This window comes from Marmota monax, unplaced genomic scaffold (assembly GCF_021218885.2).
Source record: "Marmota monax isolate L192 unplaced genomic scaffold, Marmota_monax_Labrador192_F-V1.1 WCK01_AAM20220418_F8-fsc00120, whole genome shotgun sequence".
In the NCBI taxonomy this organism is placed as follows: Eukaryota; Metazoa; Chordata; class Mammalia; order Rodentia; family Sciuridae; genus Marmota; species Marmota monax.
Window position 1 is genome coordinate 4,671,558 of NW_026694424.1, and position 21,348 is coordinate 4,692,905.

At 48.3% G+C, this 21,348-nt stretch overlaps 1 protein-coding gene across 2 annotated transcripts in view; it reads left to right on the top strand.

The window, feature by feature from the left end:
* Ankh (ANKH inorganic pyrophosphate transport regulator) overlaps positions 1–21,348 on the top strand; it is a 135,069-nt gene that overhangs the window by 90,611 nt on the left and 23,110 nt on the right. For both annotated transcript variants that reach the window (XM_046468283.2, XM_046468284.2), the window contains exons 4-8: positions 1,746–1,829; positions 7,411–7,581; positions 9,278–9,412; positions 11,422–11,514; positions 15,082–15,177. In XM_046468283.2, the coding sequence (XP_046324239.1) occupies positions 1,746–1,829; positions 7,411–7,581; positions 9,278–9,412; positions 11,422–11,514; positions 15,082–15,177 (579 nt within the window). The remainder of the gene's footprint in view (positions 1–1,745; positions 1,830–7,410; positions 7,582–9,277; positions 9,413–11,421; positions 11,515–15,081; positions 15,178–21,348) is intronic.

Consider the following 21,348-nt stretch of genomic DNA (forward strand, 5'->3'; position numbering starts at 1 on the left):
CCATCTGAACACTTGCACCTGTACTTTCTTCTTACTTGTTGCCAAGTATGTTTTCCCTGGTAGATGATGCAGGGGTACGGTGTACGGTGGGTACCATCTCTGCAGCCCATCCCCCCTTCCAGGGAGCACAGGGCTTTCAGTCACCTCATTAGAGAACTGAATGAAGTGACCTTCTTCACATTTCTGAAAGAGTTAAGGCCTGACCCCCAGATGAGGCCACCGTGCCACTGTAATGTCTGTGCTCCTTCGGAGCTGGAAGTGGGAACCTAACCACTGAGAACTGTAATTATACAGTGAATTCCAGGAACTGGAGACTGTTAGCAAAAGCGACTCATGGACTCTTAAAATACCCTGCCTTCCACTGTCCTTCAGTTCTATTTATTTGCCATGAGAAATAGTTTCAAAAACTTAGTACAGGTGGACATACCTAATCCAAAAATCCAAATCCTAAATGCTCCAAACACCAAAATTTCTTGAGCACCAATGTGACACCCCATCTGGATTATTCTATAACCCATCTCAGGTGAAACTATGTTTCATGCACGATTTTTTTAAATGTTATATAAAACTACTTTTAGGCTATGTATATAAGGTGTGTATAAATGAATTTCATGTTCAGACTTAGGTTTGAACCTCAAGGTACCTCATTATAATATATGATCATATTCCAAAACCTAAAAAAGTTCAAAATCGGAAATACTTCCAGTCTTAGGCATTTTGGTGAAGGATAGTCTGTCTGCATAGCACCAGAACATTACTGATTGGTAACTTTTCTTCCATGTTTTAAGTCCCCACAAAGACCTTAATATAACAGTATGAGAACTGCTAATAAAAACTCAAATAATGAGCAGGTCCTTTCTGTCCTCTCCCACCTACACACACATCCATACCCAGTAGTGGGTTAGAGAGAGAATATTTGGAAGCCATGAAGCTTGTTATCCAGATGGCTTTCAACAACAGACAGCCCACAGGTGATGTTTGTGAATGTTATCTACGGTTGTATTTCTTTTAACATTTGGCATCCTGAGCCTCTGAGCTGAGGACACAGACACAACAGCTGCTGTAGGAAGTCTTGACACGGACCTGGGGAATACATCATACTTGTCTGATTGTGTCCATCTCGGATGAAATTTTATTTCTAAACCAGCCCAAAGGTAAGAAGGAAAATCAGTCCATAAGCAGATCCCATCGAGAGCATCCAGCCTACTCCAACCCGGCTGTCAAGGCTCTGGGTTGCCTGCTGTGGTACTTCTTTTCATCTTAACTTCCCTTGAAGACACAAAAGGTCATATCAGGTCCCCAAACCCGAAGACAGTAAAACAGTAGAACCCGAATCAGCTAGTGAGAACCGTCACGACTGTAATCCACAGAACCAAGTCAGTGTAACTTGTAACTTGCTTCCTGGAAGGAGGAGTGCTTCTGAGATTCACCCTGCTCCACAGGTGACTGGGTTTCCTCTGCTTTTGCTATCTGATCATATTCCAAAATCTGCCAGGCACACAAACAGAATGACCACACTAGTCTGCATATGATTAAATGTACTCACTCTTCCACTTAAAAAAATCTAACGTGGATTTAGCCACCAGACCAAGTGACAATAATTTCACCAACCAAACATTTATCATACCTGTGCTGCTAAGACATTGGGGAGTGTAAACTATATTTCAGGAATACCCAGTAAGTCATCATGAGAAACAATATCATCCCAACAGTGTATCTCATGGCATTTTTTTTCTTTCTGGCAGGCATGGACCCATGCTGGCATTCTCTTAAAACACAAATACAGTTTCCTGGTGGGATGTGCCTCAATCTCAGATGTCATAGCTCAGGTAACTGTGGTCTTTGTGTCAATTGGAGGTCCTCAGGGTCACCTGGTGAATGACCCACTGGATGTGATAGAGCTGACAACAGATGCCATATTTATGTTGGGGCACAGGGCTGGGGGCATGGCTCAGTGGTCGAGCGCTTGTCTAGCATGCACAAGGCCCTGGGTTCCATCCCCAGTGCTGCGGCCTGTGGGAGGGGGTGCCTTCTGCACTACTCTGCAGCACTGGTTCATCAAATATGGAATTCAACAAACGATAAATGACTAAGAAAAGGAAACCTCCTGTGAACTGAGGGCACTCTACCACTGCACCACATGCTGAGTCCTTTCCATTTTTATCTTGAGATAGGGCCTTGCTGGGTTGCCAAGGCTGACCTTGAACTTGTGATCCCCCTGCCTCGGCACCACATTCCAGCTCTTGACCATTATTTCCAAAGAAAGTGTGTGTGTAAAAGACTTGAGAGTCACACCTGGTACACTGAACAGTGATCACAGTGTTGTTGTGCACTTGGCCGGGTGCCCTCGGCATGCTTTAGCCATACACAGCTTGTCACTCAGTTCGAAAGTGAGCACTTAGAGATTATTCTTTTCTGGGGATGGGGTAGCAGGGATTAAACTCAGGGGTACTCAACCACTGAGCCACATTCCCAGCCCTATTTTGTATTTTATTAGAAACAGGGTCTAACTGTGTTGTTTAGTGCCTTTCCATTGCAGAGGCTGGCTTTGAACTCAAGATCCTCCTGCCTCAGCCTCCCCAGCCTCTGGGATTATGGGTGTGCACCACCGTGCCCAGCCAGGAATTATTCTTAAATGGCATTTCTTATGCGGGTTTCCAGGGAGAGCTGCCATTCGCGCATTATTTTCCCACATTTAAAAAGAACCAGGGGATGGCCCACTGTCTCTTCCACTCTCTCTTCCCTTACCTTCTGCTGGAGCCACATCTAACGGCCACACCCATTCCTGATTTTCTCCTCTTCCCTTCTTCTTCCACTGAGAATGCCACACAAAAAAACTTCATTGGAAAATTAGATTTAATTCCTCTGATCTATCAATTAGGCTAAGTTCCGACAATCAGAGACTTGGTGGAATGATTGTTTCTTGGAGGAGGTTAGACCATGATCTCTAAGCGCCCTTCTGAATTCTCATTCTAGGAACGTCCCCACACATTGCCCCTTTCATGCTCCCTCATCTCTAAACCACCTCTTTGAAATAATCTGTTGAGCTGTTAGATTGACCTCCCTAAAGACCAAGAATTAAACTTCCAAATCAATTGCATTTCCTCCGTGGATCATTATTAAAGCAATGTGAATAAGTTCCTGCTAATGCTGTGCGCGTGCCTGGACACAGCTGGCATGGCGCTTTGATATGTGCTGGTGGGGCTATTCGAGTTCCCTCCCACTCTTGCCTTCGCATCCGCTGAGAGACAGCTGCTTTGTTCACTCCTTAATTGAAGCGAAGGAAGCTCCTCCCGTTTCACATGTTGGCCTCAGCAAGCCGTGAGCATCTGTACAGGAGCATTATTATAAAGACAAGAAAGAAAACAGAAGAAAGCGCCTAACTTTGCCAAAGATAAATACAGTGGGCATCCAAGGGCAGAAGAAAAAGCTAGTCGTGAAAGCGCCTTTGCCTGTATGCCCACAGCTATTTCCCTGCTGGTTTCAGACCTGATCTTGGCCTCTGCCTGGGGAGTAAACAGATCTGGTTTGAAGCAGCAAGGGACCTGGGTGCAGATGCCATCTGGCCTTGGGCGGTTCCTGGTGGCGTAGTTTATTTTAAACCCCGCAGTTTGGGTTCCTACTACAACTTGGTTGGGGGAATAAATTCCATTTTTGTTCCTACGTCTCCCTCCCGCCTTGCCAAGCTTCATCTCTCTCATTACCTGAAAGCCTGTGGTAGTTAGTAATTTGGTCATATGTAAATAGATCCTATGCAGCACTGGCATACTGAGCAACTGCCAATGATAAAATGAAATTTGTTAATATGCTTCGAATTTCAGTGGCAACTCTCTTTAAAAAAAATAATAATAATAACAACTTTCCTAAGCTAATTGATTTCACACACTAATACAAAAAAAAAGCTCTTGGTTTGGTTCAAACATGTGATCACTTTTGGGGTCACCATTGTTGTAATATGGTTCCAGTTGTTAGGCTGGATATTGCCAAGGGGTTTATGAGAAATGTTTCTGTTTTGCTGTGTTTCATGTTCATCTTGACTTTTTTAGCTTCTTCAGCGGTGAAGTGAGAATTCTCTTGAGGTCATTTGCTCTCCTTGGGACCTCCTGTCCTCTACCTTCTGTGCTGTCATCTGCCCTTGCCCTGAGGTCAGCAAGACCCCTGATGATCAGATCAGACGCTCCCGGCATTATTTTAAAGTCTCTTTGCTACTCTTTTGTCTCTTTTTATCTTCTGACAAAACCCCAGCCCTGAATGGAACCCATGTTGTGGACCCTCCTTCACCTGCCCCAGGAACCACATGCTTCTACAGAAACTTGCCCAGTGCACGGAGGACCCCATCACAAGTGCCAAACCTCCTCCCCCACCCCCAGCTGTGTCCTAGGACCTGTCTCAGAGGGTCTCCACCTGCTGCTCCCTTCCAGCCATGACCTCCATCCTGCTTCACAGAGAAAACTGAACCTAATTCAAGCCCTCTGTGGTGCAGGTGTGATGTGTCCCCAGAGGTCCTGTGTTGGAAGCCTGGCCCGCAGTGTGGCAGTAGGCTTAGTGGGCTTAGGTCACTGGGGGAATGCCCTCAGAAGGGACTGTGGGGATCCAGTGCCTGGTTTCCTGCTTTCAAGCTGAGATCGTTTCCCTATACCCATGTTCCCTTGGTTGCCACCAGCCAGGATATGACACAGCCAAGAAGGCTTGTGTCCTTGCTGGAGCCCACACCATGCTGTCTGGACTTTCAGCCTCCAGAACTGTGAGCTAAGTAAACCTCTTTATACTTTATACTTATGAAGTTAGCCTGCCTCAGGTATTTTGTTAGAAAGACAAAAACAGACTGATACTATGCCCTAGGTCAATAATATTTATCATATGCGTATGCCCCCCTATTAAATATCTGCATCCTCTCCCTCTCCTCAGAGCCCTAAACAAGGCTATCCAAAAGCCTCTGTGGCATTTCTACTCAGTTCCTTCAATGATGTCTTCAGTCTGAATTAAAGATCTTCTGTATGAAGTGTTTGGTTGAGTGAATCTGTGGCATTACCATCTGGTCACAAACCCAGGAGCCACTCTTGAAAAGTGTCCCCTTAACACCAGGACTGAGATGTGGACCCTAGAGCCTTCTTAGAGTGCGATCTCTGCTGCTCTGCCTGGTCTGAGGGGTCACCCTTGCCGGCTGAGTGCTGAGAAGCTTCCCCACTCATCTCTGTCCAGCTCCCTCCACTCTTCCCCCCAGGGCCATAGTGGTCTTTTCCCAGTGAAATGCCGACTGTCTCACCACCTGCCTAAAAAACAGCCTCCTGGTAGTCTTGTGAGTACTGCATGCTGTCTGATTGTGCCTCTGGAGCTCTGGCCTCCTGGTGTTCTTGATAAAAATCCCAACCCTGATCTTGGCCTACAGGGGGTCTGAAGATTGACAGGCCCGTGGCCTCTGCAGCCCCGCACTCTCCTCTCCCCACTTGCTCTCTGTTCTGCAGTCAACCCATCACAGCTCCTCCACGCAGGGCCTGGCCATGGATGAGCCATCTCCCCGGGGTCTTTGCGGGTCTGCTCCTTCTACCCAGGAGAGTGCTCTGCCTCGTTGCCCCACCTCCCTCCCACCCTGAGCCCTGCTCGCTCCTGGCCTGACAGCTCCCAGCAGAGATGCCCTCCTCCCCTGCTGCCCCACACTCTGTCCTTTACTACCTCATCTGCCTCACTCGGGCTGCCAGGGGACACTCACTGGATCATTGTATGATGAGCGTGTCTGCCTCCTCCCTTAGACTGTCGGCCCCAGAGCAGATTCTGGGGCCGTCTATTATCACTGAATCCCAGCACCTGGCCCTGGGCCAGCGGATGCCAGCTCTCCCCTGAAACCGTTGGTTCCCTCAGAAAATAATCTGACATGTTTTTGATGGCTTTCTCAGGTTCAGAATTGTAATTCCAGGTTGAAATGCAAAGGGTACACATGATATTTTGAGGTGATAAATGATAAATGATACATTCTGCCATGAAGATGTCAGTTCTGTGGCAAATGCTGGCCACATGGCATCCGTCTATTAGAAATGCGGGGGAGGCTGGCGACATCTTCACCTTGGCCTTGGGAGCTCTACTGGCTTAGTCATGCACCTGGTCCCCTCTGCACTTGGGGACACTGTCGGGTCCTCGCCACACTTCCTCCTTGGCCGTGTCTTCCCTTTCCCTGTCATCCAGGTCCTTCTCCTTGGCCCCGCTTGCTCTGCGGGCTTCTGTCTTGCAGAGCCTCCTGACAGCCCAGGAGTTTCCTGGACTGGGCAGAGGAGGTGTTGATCTTCACGAATTCGTTTTTCACAGTTTTCAGCCGCTAAACATTCCCATCGTGGTTTAGGCTGTGGGTTTTGCAGAATGTGAAGCTTGCTGTGGATATACTCACCCTGAGTCTGCGTGTGAGGGCACCTTAGGGGATTTCAATCAGATAAATCCTCGGGCCTTGTGTGCACACCACAAAGCTCCAGTCTCCTGCTCCACACGTGCATCCCAGCAAGGCGTCCTTCAGTTAACACACTGCAGTGGTCCACTTGGAAGCAGCAATCACGGGGAGAGTCGTGGGCATCCTGTTTCCATCAGTGTCACTGTGTCCCTGGCACAGTGTGAGGGCTGCCTGGATGTGTGTCCACTCACATGGCCTGTGCTCCAGGCAGCCTGGTTATGTTCACATGGCACCTCTGTACTCTGGGCTACCCTGAGGACTCAGTGACAAGGTCAGCCTCACTGTGCTTCAGAATGACAGCCTGGGCACACATGTCGGTCTGTGCTGAGAGCAAACCACCCTGGCATCTAAGACTTTGATTTCGTTCAGAGGAGATCTCTCCATTGTTGCTGCTCTGAGCTCCCTGCGGCAGAGGGAATCAAGGTCCTGATAATCACAGATCCTGGCCTGGCTGCAGATAATTTCGCAACCCATGGATACTTGGCCATTGGAGTTGTTGGTCAGGAATAAGCCTCCTGCCCAATTACCTACTTTTTCACTCAGTATGCTTCCAAAACCTTCTGAGCATGGGTCCCAGGTGGTCTCTGGGCAGAGGCTGGACTGATTCTCTGATTTCTGTAGGATGGGGAGGTTAATAAGTTATCAGATTTGCTTTGGAGACTGTACCATCAATAGAGATTGGTGCTTTATTATGATTTTAAGCTCTTGCGGCTCTGGTAATTTCAGCCTCTTCCACTTATAGAAGTTAGTACTTTAAGTTTTAATTTAGGTGGGAGTGCATGTAACAAAACCAGGGTGAGTTCCTCCAGTGAACCCCAATACCTTCATGGGAGTCGTAGGAGAGCCATGTGGAGCCACAGTTCACGTTTCTGCCCTCTCCATCAAAATCAAGGTCCTCACTGGGGAGGGTGGGCCTGCACCTTGCCGCCGGCCTCCCTCTCCTCCCACTGACCGCCCCTCCTCCTCTCTCGCAGGTCGTTTTCGTAGCCATTTTGCTTCACAGCCACCTGGAATGCCGGGAGCCCCTGCTCATCCCCATCCTCTCCCTGTACATGGGCGCGCTTGTGCGCTGCACCACCCTGTGCCTGGGCTACTACAAGAACATCCACGACATCATCCCTGACCGAAGCGGACCAGAGCTGGGGGTAGGTCTCTGCAGCAGAGTGGAAGTTTGCATTTCACACCTGTGCACTCGGGGCCACGAGCTCCTCCTCATGATGTTGTTCCCAAAGGCCTGGTGCCGGGTGTCCTCAAGGGAAAGATGGTGAATGAACTCTAGGGGTGGAAGGGATCGCAGAGATCACTGTCCAGCCTCCCCATGGCCCCGGGAGGAGACCGAGACATAGCACACGGTGTCAGGTCATGGATGGGTACCACACTTGTGCCTCCTTTTACTCTCTATGGTGAGTTATTCTGCAGTCAAGAAAGTTTCAGGATCCCTGGCAGCTCTGAGTCCGCGTTTTATGATTTCTAGTTGCATAGTAGGCATCTGGACTGTGTCCATGATTTCTGTAGCCAGTGCCAGTCTCTTATTCATGAACCTACTTCCTAGAGACCAAACAGAGTCTTTGGTACCTTGGGGTGACAGAAACGTTGAGATACGGTCTCTACCTTCGAGCAGCTTTGTAGCCCACATGGCAGGGAACACCAACACAGAAGCAGGCATTGGGCGTGAGCCCGAGACAGCACATGAACTTTAATGAGAATGTGAGAGCTTCCAAAACCAGGGAAGGGGCCTGGTCTAGGGAGCTTCCTTGGAGGAGTCTGATTTGCCTTGGAAGTGAAATAAGAAACAAGCAAGAGTAAGATACAGATCCTCTCCCAGTGGCCATTCTGTTCATCCCAACAGAACAGCAGCTGATTTATTTAATGCTAAGAGTTCCACCCACAGGTGGTAGGCATCGTCGGGTTTGTTTCCATTTAGCTGTAAGGCAGATAAGAATGCTCATGTGTAGCCCTGAATGTATCACCACACTCCACCACCTGCCCCCCCTTGACCACACATCACTTTTGTCATGTCAAAACAATAATCATGTTGACCACTTACCTCTACCTGAGGTCAGACCATCAGTGGAATCCTCCCTACTTATTTCCACCACTGGGCCAACCACATCAAATTGGTCTTTACAGTAACAATCCATCTCTTAACATCCAGCCACCAGCAAAGGGAAATAAATCAAAGTGGCTGAGATGGTTGTGTGATGTAACTCTTACCCTTTCAAAGAATCAAAACCAAAATTGCACGATGAAAGCGAGGCTTTGCCGACAGCACACACCTTGGCTGCAGAGGTCTCAGCAAATCCCTTTTCTTTCTTTTACTTTGCTTATACTTCTGACTAGTTTATGTGCCTCCTGTGAAAGCTTTGAGAGTAAGAACCCTGTAGTCAATTCTCAGAGTGCAGAAAAAATTAGGCATATTGATATAAATAGATTATAATAATTTTCTATTTCTAAGAGCAGCCTCCTCCTGACATGTCTTCTAGCCGGTCAGTGTGGTGATACAAACAAAGACTAATTTCAAACCTGTTTCTCAGGCCGTGGGCCTGGGTTACACCTTGGCTAGGGATTCCCTGGATGGAAGATCGTGGCTGGGAACTGTCAAGCTTTGGTGCCTGTGTTGATCTCACCTTGGCTTGCCAACTGTCTGAATTAATTTCTGATAACTATGTGTTTTATTTTAATTCAACCTGGCTCATCCAGAGAGGCATTTCCTTATATTACTGTTAAGTACAGTGAATTGACTCATGATTGGCATAAGAAGAAAAAAGGCTTCCATTCTAAGTTGTTTTTCCTGTTCTACTTCTAGAGCTTAACAGACTTTAATTCCATTTCTTAACGCAGGGAGATGCAACAATAAGAAAGATGCTGAGCTTCTGGTGGCCTTTGGCTCTGATTTTGGCCACACAGAGAATCAGTAGGCCCATCGTCAATCTCTTTGTTTCCCGGGACCTTGGTGGCAGTTCTGCAGCTACAGAGGTAGGCACGTGGCTGGGGGCGGGGGGCTGGGAGTTGCCAACGCCTTGTTTTGGGGAAAAGAGAATTAAAACTTATTTCCAGTTCCTCTCAAGAGCTCTAAAGGTTCTACAGTATTTAATTATGGAAGCCATACGGGAAGGCCATAAGGAGCTCATTCTTGTGACTTATGGACATGTAATTTTAAATTCTTATAATTATGGAAGAAAACATCTGCTTCATCCTCATTTCCCAGAAAGGAGGCCCAGAAAGGAAAGGTGAAGGGACAGGAGTAGCCAGCAGCTGGGCTGGTGTTAGAAATAGGTCTTCCGCCCCCCACACAGTGGCCTTTCCGTTCCTCCATGGCGGCGGCCCATGGCCTCTTCCCTGTAGTTGCGGGAATGATGGCATCTGTCAGGTGGTAGCCGAAGGGACAGTACCTCCACTTTGACCCTGCCTACCCTCACCTGCACGTCACCCCCTGCAGCACACAGTACCCACCCATGAGGTGCTCCCTGGCAGTCTGCCTTCCTCAAATGAGGATCTCCTCTATTTACTCACTCACAACTCAAGAAGTTTATCTGGAAACTGGCAGCTTCTCCAAAGAAAGAGTTGACTCATTTTTTCCCTCTTTCAAGCTGGGTATGAACAAATAGAATGACTTCATTTGCTTCCTCCTCCGCGGCCTTCTGGAGAATTAATTCCATCTCTGGCACCACTGATCCTCGAGGAAGGCTGGTGGCCACTCATTAGGGCCTCCTGTTTATGTGAGTGGCTTTTGCAGGAGCCCGGAGCCCTGGCCTGCCCTGCCAGCAGGGCTCCAGCCTGGAGCACCCTTCCAGTTTCCATGTCTTGGAAGCTGCTCACATTGGCCGGCAGGGAGAAGCCCGTAAATCAAAAGCAGAACGCTTTCCCTCCCCTCGGTTTGCTCCTGGACTTTGTTTTCTGAGTCGTGGATGTCCTCTTGGGTGGCTTCTGTCACAGGAGCTTTTTTACTTGAATGCTTCAAGTTTTCCAGTAAAAAATATGAGACCCCCATGACCTATGTGCGGGAACCCCATTGTCTCCTTAAAACAAATAAACAAAAATAAATAGCAAATTCTGTATGAGAGCCAGTTGAAAATTGCCGGCAGTGGCATGGTGTCTACTTAGGTGGCAGGCATCTGTGTGCACTTCACTACTCCGCCAACCCTGTGAGATGGGTGTTAATGTTCTCACTGTTCTGCTGGAGGAACAGAGAGGGAGTCCCTGGAGGGCTCATGTCACACAGCTGGTGAGCCGGGGTGAAGGCTGGTGAGGTGCGCCTCTTCACGGCGCTGTGCTGTTCCCCACGCCTCGCCAGGCCACGCCACCCCTCACCGCAGCTCCTGGCACGCAGGGCACTGCTGCTCTGTCCGTTAGGAAAGCACAGGCTTCTTCCTCCCAGTGAGTGAGAGCTCTGCCAGATGGCGCTTTAGGTGCCATGTTCTGGTTTTTCTTCTTTTCAATCACATAAGAAAAGAAACTTTCATTTTTTTATGGAATTACTTCGATTGCTCTTCCTATATGAACATTTATTAAATTTTACTAAATTAAAATTTTAAACTGGTCCGTGCTGGCCGAGTAGCCTGGAATGAGCTGAGATGGAAAGTAGCTCAAAGCTGCATCCGTGGTGTCAGTCCCCCGAAGGACAGAATGGGGGTGGGGAGGTGGGTGCTGAGCAGACTCTCCAGAGTGCGGCGAGGGCTCCCAATTTCACATTGAGTCTCAAGAATTGGCCTAGGCTAGAGAGAATTTGTTTGGGCCCAAGGGGAGGAACCCTGGCTGAAATCGTGGCTTCTCAAGCTAGTGCTCCAAGCCTATTTCTCATTGGATTTGTGTAGGGTCACTTCCTCCTGGAGTCACCTCTGCTCCTTTCGGGGCTGTCCTGTGGCTGGCGGATGCTGGTCACCCAGTGTGGAGGGATCTGCTCTTGGCCCTGTCACATGGCGCTGCAGCTACTAGAGAGCTTTGGTGGACACCCACGCTAATGCTGCCCCTTTTTCCTCCTGTAGGCAGTGGCAATTTTGACAGCGACATACCCTGTGGGTCACATGCCATATGGTTGGTTGACAGAGATCCGTGCTGTCTATCCTGCTTTTGACAAGGTGAGGCCTGTGGGGCATGGTGTCAGAAGCAGGCTTTTAACATAACCGTTTGATAGACAGGGATCCCAGAGGAAGAGCACGGCTTTTTCTCAACCCCACGTTCCTTTGTAGGGTTCACTCAGTGTTGGGGACTGAAGGTAACTGTGGGGTATTTCCCTGTGAAAATAGCAGGGCACATTATGCTTACATTGATGCTCTTTCAAATTGATATTCCTATGGCCACTTTCAGATTATTCCTATTGAGAAATTATTTGTTTGCAAAAGGGAAAACAAACTCTCAAAAAAAGTTAACATGTTATATTTTGTTTCTGTGGTTTGTTTCTTTAAATTAGTACCTTGCTGACCTCATACTAGGTGGCTAAGGTGCAGACATGAGGCTGGGACTCTAAGCTCATAGGCAGATGGCTGTCTCTCTGTGGCTGGGGTGCATGTGACGCACACTGCCTGGACAGCAAGACTTGTGTCCAGTTTGGTTCTGATGCAACACACTTACTCCTGCTGAAAACCTCTGGGGCAGCAGCCCTGATCTTCCCCAGCTGCTGCCCCCCCCCCACAGGAAGCACCTAACCCTTCTGACCTGTTGTCAGAACCCTCCTGCTTGTCATTCAGTAAATATCTGTTTCCTGACATCTACATTATTTGGATCTCTAGGCCTTTCCAAATGGCCAGCCAAACATACTGAAAATAACATGCAATGTTTTAAAAGGAAAAGTGAAAAGAAGCCAAGTCACCTGCCACTTGTACCGGCCATTGATAGTCCTTGTTTTGTCTTTAATTTCCATAGTCCTAGCTCAGAGCCATTGCTAATACCTTCTTATCTTAGCCCAAGAACAGCTCTGTGAAGTGAGGAAAGCCCTTGACCCCGGTCTGCTGCAGGCCAGCCCTGGGCGTTTGGGGCTCTGAGTCTGGCTAACACTGGAGCCTCTCCTTCCTGCCCTATACCACCTTCACCCCGATTCCTGTGGGCACAAGAGCCCTGGGAAACCACACAAGCAAGGCCAGCCTCTAAAATGCCCCCCTGAAATGGTACATGAGCTTCTTAGGGGGACCAAGACAGGTAGAGTGGGGGCCTAGGGGAGATGCCACACTCTACCCCCACCTTACAGAGCATCTCAGGGGATGAGGTGGAGATGGACCACTCACTATCCATCCACCTCCTCTTCTGCGCCTACAGTCCACAGGCAGAATTTAGTCCGTGTTAGTACATGCTTATGTGAACACACACACGAGCCCCTCTTCTCTCACCTCCTGCCCTTACGTCCCCCCATGTTGTGCAGCTCCCTGCAGCCTTCTGTGTTACAGTCACCTTCTCTCTGTCCCTGTGTACCCACGCTTACCCACAAACACTAACTCGCCTCCACGCGGTGGGGATCCCACCAGGCAACCCAGCAGGAGCTAGCTGGGCCCTCCGCGCAGGACTCTCCTGGTGTGGAACCTCCTCAGCAGTCTGTTAGAGCACCCACAACCTGCTGCAGACAGTCACATGCAGCATCCAGGTGCACAGCTGCTGCTGAGAAATGCTCTTGATTACTGCCCCCCACGGAGGCTGGGTTGGAGGAAGCCTGAGTCACTTGCAGACAGGGGGGACACTGTGTTGAGTGGGTTGGATCCAGTCTACGGATGGAAATTTTTTCATTTCAAGGAACGGGTATATATAGAAAAAACAAAATGGATGTAAGTCTTCTTGCCATTTTCAGTTCTTGCTCTGGAGAATAAGATTATGTACTGCAATTTGATGACATGGGCAGGTGCTGAAATGGCAGAGCCTCCTGCCAAGGAAAGTCCCATCTGAAACTGGTTTGGGGCCATCTTGAAATAATAAAGCTGAACAGTATCACACTGTATGGCTTAGTAAGAGCATCCAAGGAAAACATTGCTTTGTTCTTAATCACAGGGGTTAGAAACTGTAAAAATATCCCTTTAATGAGTGCACCTCTGGCCGGAAACTTGAGTTACTCAGAACCCCTTTAAAATCTCGCCCACTGTTTCCATGCATTCCAGTGAGGACACCAAGCCACTATTGGAGTGCCAACATCTTGGACCCTCTGGGTGGACTTCCCAAATTTATTGCCTTGACTGTTAAAGTCAAGAATAAGAGATTTGTGAGGTCAGATTAGGAAATTTAAATTCTCTCTAATGTTTAATTATCATCCATGAAAGAATATGCTCCTGAGCACATCAGGCCAACCAAATGAAATGACCATGCTAATTTAATGATGCATATGAGTTCATTTCAGCCACATATGCAGAAATATTTGCTATTTTGCAAATAAAATATTTGCTCTTTCACCAATAAAAGTGCCCCTGCAGGAGCCCTCGCATATTGCCATCAGCACAGGCAGAGCATGTGCTGTGAGGTCTCCTGGTTCCCTCAGTGTGACCCCCTCTCACTCCACCACCAGGGCATCCCTCTTACAGACCCTGGGGTGGATGAGAGATCACCAGCATGGTGGGATGTGTGCAGTCTGTTATTCAGAAAAGCAGACATGCTTTAGAGAGTAGAATTTTAAAGTGTACACTCACTGAGAGGTCTGCGCTGGTGCATCCACAAGGGGAAGGGAGATTACCTTAGCTTCCGCAGTGACAGAAATCAAAGGCATTTTCCACGAGGCTCCTGTGCGTGTGTCTCATTAGGCAGGCCGTGGAGCCAGGTGTTGGAGATTGTTTTTATTTGTCAGCTCTGGGACTAATTGGATGCATAACGAGGCAGGGGATCTTTCTCTCTGTTGATTTTCCTGGCCACGGGGCCAGGTTCTGGTTTGATGGGGTGAGGATCATGCTTGGCAGTGGGACGCCATGAGAGGACATCTGAGCCACTGCAGTTCTGGCTGGACATTCAGTGCAGCAAATGCTCTTTGAGACCTTCTTCACTCAAAGAAGATGGTGCTAAGTACCTCGGAGGCACACCGCCTCACGGGGACTGAACTCGTTCCAGGACAGGGTCCACCCTAAGAGAGCCCCATGGTCAGCAGTTCAGAAGGCAAGGCCCAAAGGATGGCCAGGAGGCCAAAGGTCAGAAAGGCTTTGGGGAGATGGGCTGTGAAGATGATGCCCTTGAGGAGAGGCGGTTTGAGAATCAGGAGGTAGAAGAACAGCGCTGGTGTGCGGGGCAGAGCAGGGAGCCCCATTTGGGATGCAGGAGGAGAAACAGTGGGAAAGTGAGCCTGGGTCGTGCTGAGCAGGGCCTTGAGTGCCCAGGGGAATCTCAGTCCATTTGGTAGGAAGGAGAGGAGCCCAGAATCACTGAGCAGGGCTGTGGCATTTAGAAAGGCATCGCTGGGCTGCGAGGGGCAGCTCAGAGCCACTCTGGACAGGGTGAGGTGAGCAGCCCAGCTCTACGGGAAAAGGACTGAATCAGTCCAGCATTCGCTCTGGTCAGTGTTGCGGGAACATGACAGCTGTCTGGGAGACCCAATGTGACAGCCATCTTCCACGCTGTCACTTGAAATTGGCACTTCAGGATCATCAAGGAGAACAGGATGCTCTTTGAGATCCCTGGGGGGTTTGGGGGGGGGTCAGCCAAGGATAACCCTGGGCCCAGTCACCACTGCCTTTCTCTTTCCCCAGAATAACCCCAGCAATAAACTGGTGAGCACAAGCAACACGGTCACTGCCGCCCACATCAAGAAGTTCACGTTCGTCTGCATGGCCTTGTCTCTGACGGTAAGGGAAGACGGTGTGCGTACCCCCTTCTCCCCCACACCCTCTCTCTGTGTTTTGTAAAGAGGGAAATTGTCATTTTAAAGGAAGAAATCACGTGTTCCATAATGTGATGCCGTGCTAACTCAATCAACACCCTCTTCAAAATGTTTTCTTCCCTAAATGTGAATGATGGTTATTCAGTGGAGGCCATCGAGTTCCGGCATTTCTCAGGGCTCTTAACTGATCAGGAAAGTCAGACTTTGCCTTTAATTTGAATAATGCTCTCGTCTTGCTAAACAATTTCCAGCCCAGTTTTTAAACATCCAGAACCAGCTTTATAACCATTTCCTGTGTCTTTCCCTAATTTAATTGGCTTTTTTTTTTCTATTTCTGTAGTAAAAGTTCCTTTCCTATTACATTATGCTGATGTAGCCATAATTTGCCCCTCTTTATTGAGCCCCTACTGGATCCCAAGCCCTGTCTGCTGAAGATAGAACTGTGAACAACTGTGGGTGACAGCCGACTGTACATCTGTGGGTGTCCAGGTGCACGTTCTTAAATAAACAACACACACCCTTCGCTTATCACCATCCCATGGGAAATTCAAATGTGTGAGATAAAGTCCAAAAAATGGAAAAAATATGTATGTGTTTTATAACCCAAAGGACTTGGTGTGTAATTTCAGGTGGTCCGTAATGTCTATCAACAGTAGCAAAGAAACATGTATAAGCAGCCTTACCGGGTAAACTGTGCCATTGGAGTTGGAAAGATAGAGATGAAATGAGGATAAAACAAAATTGGGGCCAGGTGTGGTGGTGCACACCTATCATCTCAGAGGCTCAGGAAGCTAAGGCAGGAGGGTCGCAAGTTCAAAGTCAGCCTCAGCAAAAGTGAAGCACTAAGCAACTCAATGAGACTCTGTCTCTAAATAAAATACCAAAAAAGGGCTGGGAATATGGCTCAGTAGTTAGGTGCCCCTGGGTTCAATCCCCAGTACCCACCCACCTCCCAAAAAATAGGGGTCTTTTGAATTCAGTTCAGTTTTTCTTGTTCGTTGTTGTGGCTATACATTTCCCATGAAGTCCTATAGACTATTTCCCTTTATATGTAAGTATGTTATAGAGGTGCCTGGGTATGTGCAGTAGTCCAAAAAGCAACCAATAAGGACCAAAGGTTATTTAAGGCACTGGGTTATGCTGAGAGCAGGAGCACAGTGAGTGCCGTCGGTGACCCTAAGGACCATTTAACTTGATAAGACCTGTTAGTGGGCCTTTAAAACCAAGTCACCATACGTTTGAAACCTTGAACAGACATTGTTTTGCGGGCTACAACTTAATATCTGATGCATCGCTCCCACACCTGAGTAGGTTGTGACAGGGATAACTCCAGACAGTGGCCCGTCACAGAAGGCCTCTGACCTCTCTGAGACATAGCCTCATGTCCTCAACTGCTCATCCCCACTAACAGTGCCCCTCACACCCTTCTGACCCTTGTGAAGCGGGCACGTCCGAAACCTCTCCCCACGCTGCCTCAGTGGGAGGAGCTCTGATAGCGTGGCCTGCTGGGGTGGCGCTGGTGACCCCAGGCGACCTGCCTCTCCGTTGGCATTCCTTCCTTCTGTAGTGTGCAAGTTTTTCCATAGTTCCCTAAAATATTAGCAAAACACTGAACAACTTTGAAACTGTTTAAAAGAATATTTTAGGAAAAAACAGAGAAGTTTCTATTCTAGGAAAAGACCTCAGCTTTTGGAGAGTTTGTTAAATGACTGGGAGTCGAAAGTTGAATTGAGTCCGCTCCGGGCTCTGTGACTTGGACGTCATTCACACAGAAAGCCAGCAGCTCTGGGCTGTGCCGGACTTGCCACCGGAGGTCTACCTCCGCCTTCTTCCCCCATATAAACATCTTCCCACAGCTGGAAGGGCGTGTGACGGGGAACTTGACTGCATTGGGTGTAAGGACAGTCCTCTCTTGTGGTTCCTGGGCAATAATTTGTACGTGTACAAAATCATAGTGCTGGCTATCATGGTACACACCTGTAATCCCAGCTACTCAGGAGGCTGAGGTGAGAGGATCGCAAATTCAAGGCCGGCCTGGGCAACATTGCCAGATTCTGTATCAAAAAAGAAAAAGAAAGAAAGAAAAAAGAAAAAAAAATTCTGTAGCAAGTTTATTTGGAAGTGATAATGACTTGGGATCTGGAAAAAGGCTTACGTCTCTCAGGTAGAGGTTTTATGTATTTAATTATTCTACTCCCAGATTGAAAAAACATCTATAACTAGAAGTATCTCAGTAAATACTCACCTGAGAAATAAAAGACTCAGAATTCTTTTTTGGAACAGAACTTGGAGATGAACTAGTCAAAACCTATAATTTTCAGAAGAGGAAATGACTCAGACAGAACAAGCAGCTTGTCCAAGTACCCAGCAGAACAGGCCAGGACTCAGCCCTTTGGGGCCCTGTCCTGTGAACTGTGCTGTTTCCAAAGAATAAGAACAAATATTGGTCCTTGGGCTTCCAGACCAGAGTGCTTGACATCATGCTTGAAGAAATGGTGGCTTCTTTAACATTAGAAACCATGGTATTTGGGTTAGCTTATAAAATTCTCACATTCATCATTCTTATCATGACTAAATCAGTCAATCCAATGTCTTGGCTAGAGAAATTGCCATCAAAAAAACACATAGAAAAATGTAAAGCCGTGTTTTTCTGAATTCCACATGAAGCTGCCTCTCTGAGGTGCACGAGCCTTTTCTTCCACTTGCCATAGCTGTTCTTACACATCACTGCTGCTCCTGGGCTCGGAGCCACATCAGGCAGGCCTGGGATGTGGTCCGTAGGGTCTGCTGTCCTGCCCGACAGAGGGGCACAGTAAGTGGGCAATCAGCTAGCTCTTCACTGGGGTGAGGATCAGGAAGACACCCCCACACACACACCAGCTGCCTTCCTGAGCCACGGTTTTTTCATTATGCTCAGTTTATTCTATTTTTAAAGTTCTTAAGAGGCCCTTTACTCTTGAGTCTATTTTTATTGTTTGACTTTTAAAACATCTTAATGTGTGGAAATTAATGTAGCAGAGGTCATTGAAACAACTCAACAGCAGTGTGCTCCCTGTGTATTCCAGTAGATGATTTTATGTATAAAGTGTGAGCTTCCTTATGACTCTACAGCTTCCTGAGCACCACCCAACAGTAGTATGATTTCCTGTGTTTAGCTCTTTGGGGAAGTTAACTCTTATCCCTGAGTCTTAGAGAAGGCTGACCCCATGGGCCCTACAGACACTCAATGATGCAATGATACTAACTGCACTTGGAGGTTTGTTTTGTTTTATTTTGGTACTGGGGATTGAACCCAGGGGGTACTTAATCACTGAGTCACATCCCTAGCCCTTTATATATTTTGAGACAGGGTCTTGCTAAGTTGCTGAGGCTAACCTCAAACTTGCAATCCTCCTGCCTCAGCCTCCTTATTCGCTAGGATTACAGGTATGCACCACCAAGCTCAGCACTACCTGCATTTTGAAGAGAAATTTACACTACCCAGAACAAAATTCATCTCTTTTCATCAGAAAGGGCTCCTTTTCAGGCCATGACAATTTGGGTTCAATGCCTGACTTGACCTTTGAAAAATACTACTGTCACTTTGGACAATAAGAGACTGATATTACAGTGTGCTACGATGACATGTATTCCCTATTATAGATTTTCAATTTAAGTTTGAAGTATCTACCTACTCCACAAGCTGCTTCTGCCCTCACACTCTTACCCTAAAAGGCTTTTTTAATCACTAGGTTTCAAGAAAAGCAGCTAATGTCCTCTGCCTAGTTGGAAAACCAGGTGAATTCAGGAGGAGCGTAGAGCAGAGAAACAGGAGTGGGTTTCTGTTCCTGTTAGCATCCTGCTTTCAGTCCTTCAAAGCATGCTCCACGGGTAGTGCTGACTGATCTCACCATCTGAAGAGAGAGAGGATGGGGAAAGGGGCATCTTTAGTCAGTTCAAAAGATTTGCTGCTTCAAAACGGCAGACTGTCATCTAAAAATGAACCCCCTCAAGAGCAACGAGGGAGTGGGCATGGTGCAGACCGAGATTAGCAAGGGGACCGCAGACTGGCAAGCTGCTGTTTGAGGTGAAGGACATCACGATCCAAAAATATATCCAGAGTAAAGCCATTTGGAAGAAGAGCTTCAAAGGGTGTGCCTGCTCTAGGAAGCCAGCCAGTCGTAGGCACAAGGGGAGACTCGATTACAGACAGGCCATCCAGACGCACACCCTCGGGGAGCAGAGGCTGCTGGAGCACTGAACCTGTCTGTAGAGGTGTGGTCCCTGTGGCCAGTGTTCTGACTGTAAACACAGTGACAATGTGTCCTAAGGAGCTGTGTGTGTTGCCAGGCACAATGGTACGAGCCTGTAATCCCAGCGGCTCAGGAGGCTGAGGCAGGAGGATCTTGAGTCCAAAGCCAGCCTCAGCAACGGCAAGGTGCTAAGCACCTCAGTGAGACCCTGTGTCTAAATACATACAAAGTAGGGCTGGAGACGTGGCTCAGTGGTCGAGTGCCACGGTACCCACTTCCCGCCCTCCACCCCCCCAAAAAAACAGCTGTGTGTAGTCAGTGAGGAGATGGTGAGCTGAGAGGAGAGTGTCAGGGATGAACTGCCCAGAGCTGAGCTCAGGGAAGGACGCCAGTCACACCAAGCTTACAGGAACCCGCCTCTGTATGCCTGCGAGGTCCGACTGGAGGGGAAACTACAAGCTGGCGACCAGGGTGGGGTGCATCTCTCCAGCAATACTGCTGGTGGGGAGAAGTACCCTAATAGGGTAACAGACCACCCAGTTCCTGGATCTCGGGCCAGTTTGGTGAAAGTCAACAGATCAGGCTGCTAAAATGACCAAATTTGCCAGTTTACCCAAAACATGTCTTTTTTTGTTTGTTTTTTAAACTCTTTCTGAAGTTCATAATCCTCATGCTAGGTGGATCAGCTTGAACAGTTTTGGTGGCTTATAGCTGACCAGTTTTCATTGTGATTTCACAGACGGCATTTTAAGAGCATTTGGTGTTTCTCTTCTCAAGCTCCCTGCTGGTTTAGCTTTGGGGAGCTGGAGCCAAGAGCGGGGGCCCCTCTGTTTCAGGGTGTGGAGAAGAATCCATGCAAAGCACAGGCTGCTGCTGCCGCCGAGGCCTCCCCAGTCCCTTTGTACACAATGGACATGGGCATCCGTCCAGATGGATCCTGGCAGGCAGAGCCGGCAGGCCACTTTTGTGCAGTGGACAGCCTACACAGCCATACCCAGCACCCCCTGCATGCCAACCCCAGAGAAAGTCAGAGGAGGGGGAAAGCCAAGATCAGGAGAGGGAGAGAGACCGAGTGGGCTGAAGATCAGGAAAAGAGGGAGAGACAGTGTTCACAGAAAGAGAAGAGAGCCTGCTGCAGAAAGATGGGCAGGATGGCAGAGGGGGGCAAAGAGAGGCAGGGAGAACGCAGAGCCCGAGGCCCCAGGGCTCCCACAGTCCTCTGCAGCTCTGCCTATCCTTTCAGTACAAGTTGCTGTAAACTTATACGAATTTAAGAAAGGTGTATTTTTAAAGAAATCAATAAATTTGACAAATTGTTAAATGGTTTTTAAAAAAAAAAAAAAAAAAGTCAGTTATTCCACAGGTTGATTTTTGGCAAACTGACCTGTTTCAAGAAGGTGGGTGAGGGCCAGGCATGGTGGTACATGCTTGTAATCCTGGCTACTAGTGGGAGGCCGAGGCAGGAGAATCTCAAGTTTGAGGCCAGCCTCAGCAACTTATTTTGAGGCCCTATCTAAAAATAAAAAGTCAAAAGGGCTCTGTGGTAGAGTGTCTGCCCAGAGTGTGTGAGGCCCTGGGTTCAATCCCCAAGACTGAACAAAACAAGTGCATGTGTGGAATGCAACTCCCAGCAGGCTCTGCGCACGCGCATTCAGATTACGCCCATGTTGTGGGACTGGCCAGAATCCCAGATGGCTTCTTGTTGGCCACCTAGGAACTGGCCTCCCTCCACTCCAGCAGTAGAGGTGGCAGTGGTGATGGGGTGGCGGGGGTGAGGTGTTGCTGTCAGAGGGAAGGCTGCCAGAGGCCAGCAAACCACAGTGCCTCTCACAGCTGGCTGCAAGGGCATCTGAGGTCAGTGGCAGTCAGGATCTAAGGATCTGATTCGTTTTGGGGGGGTTTGA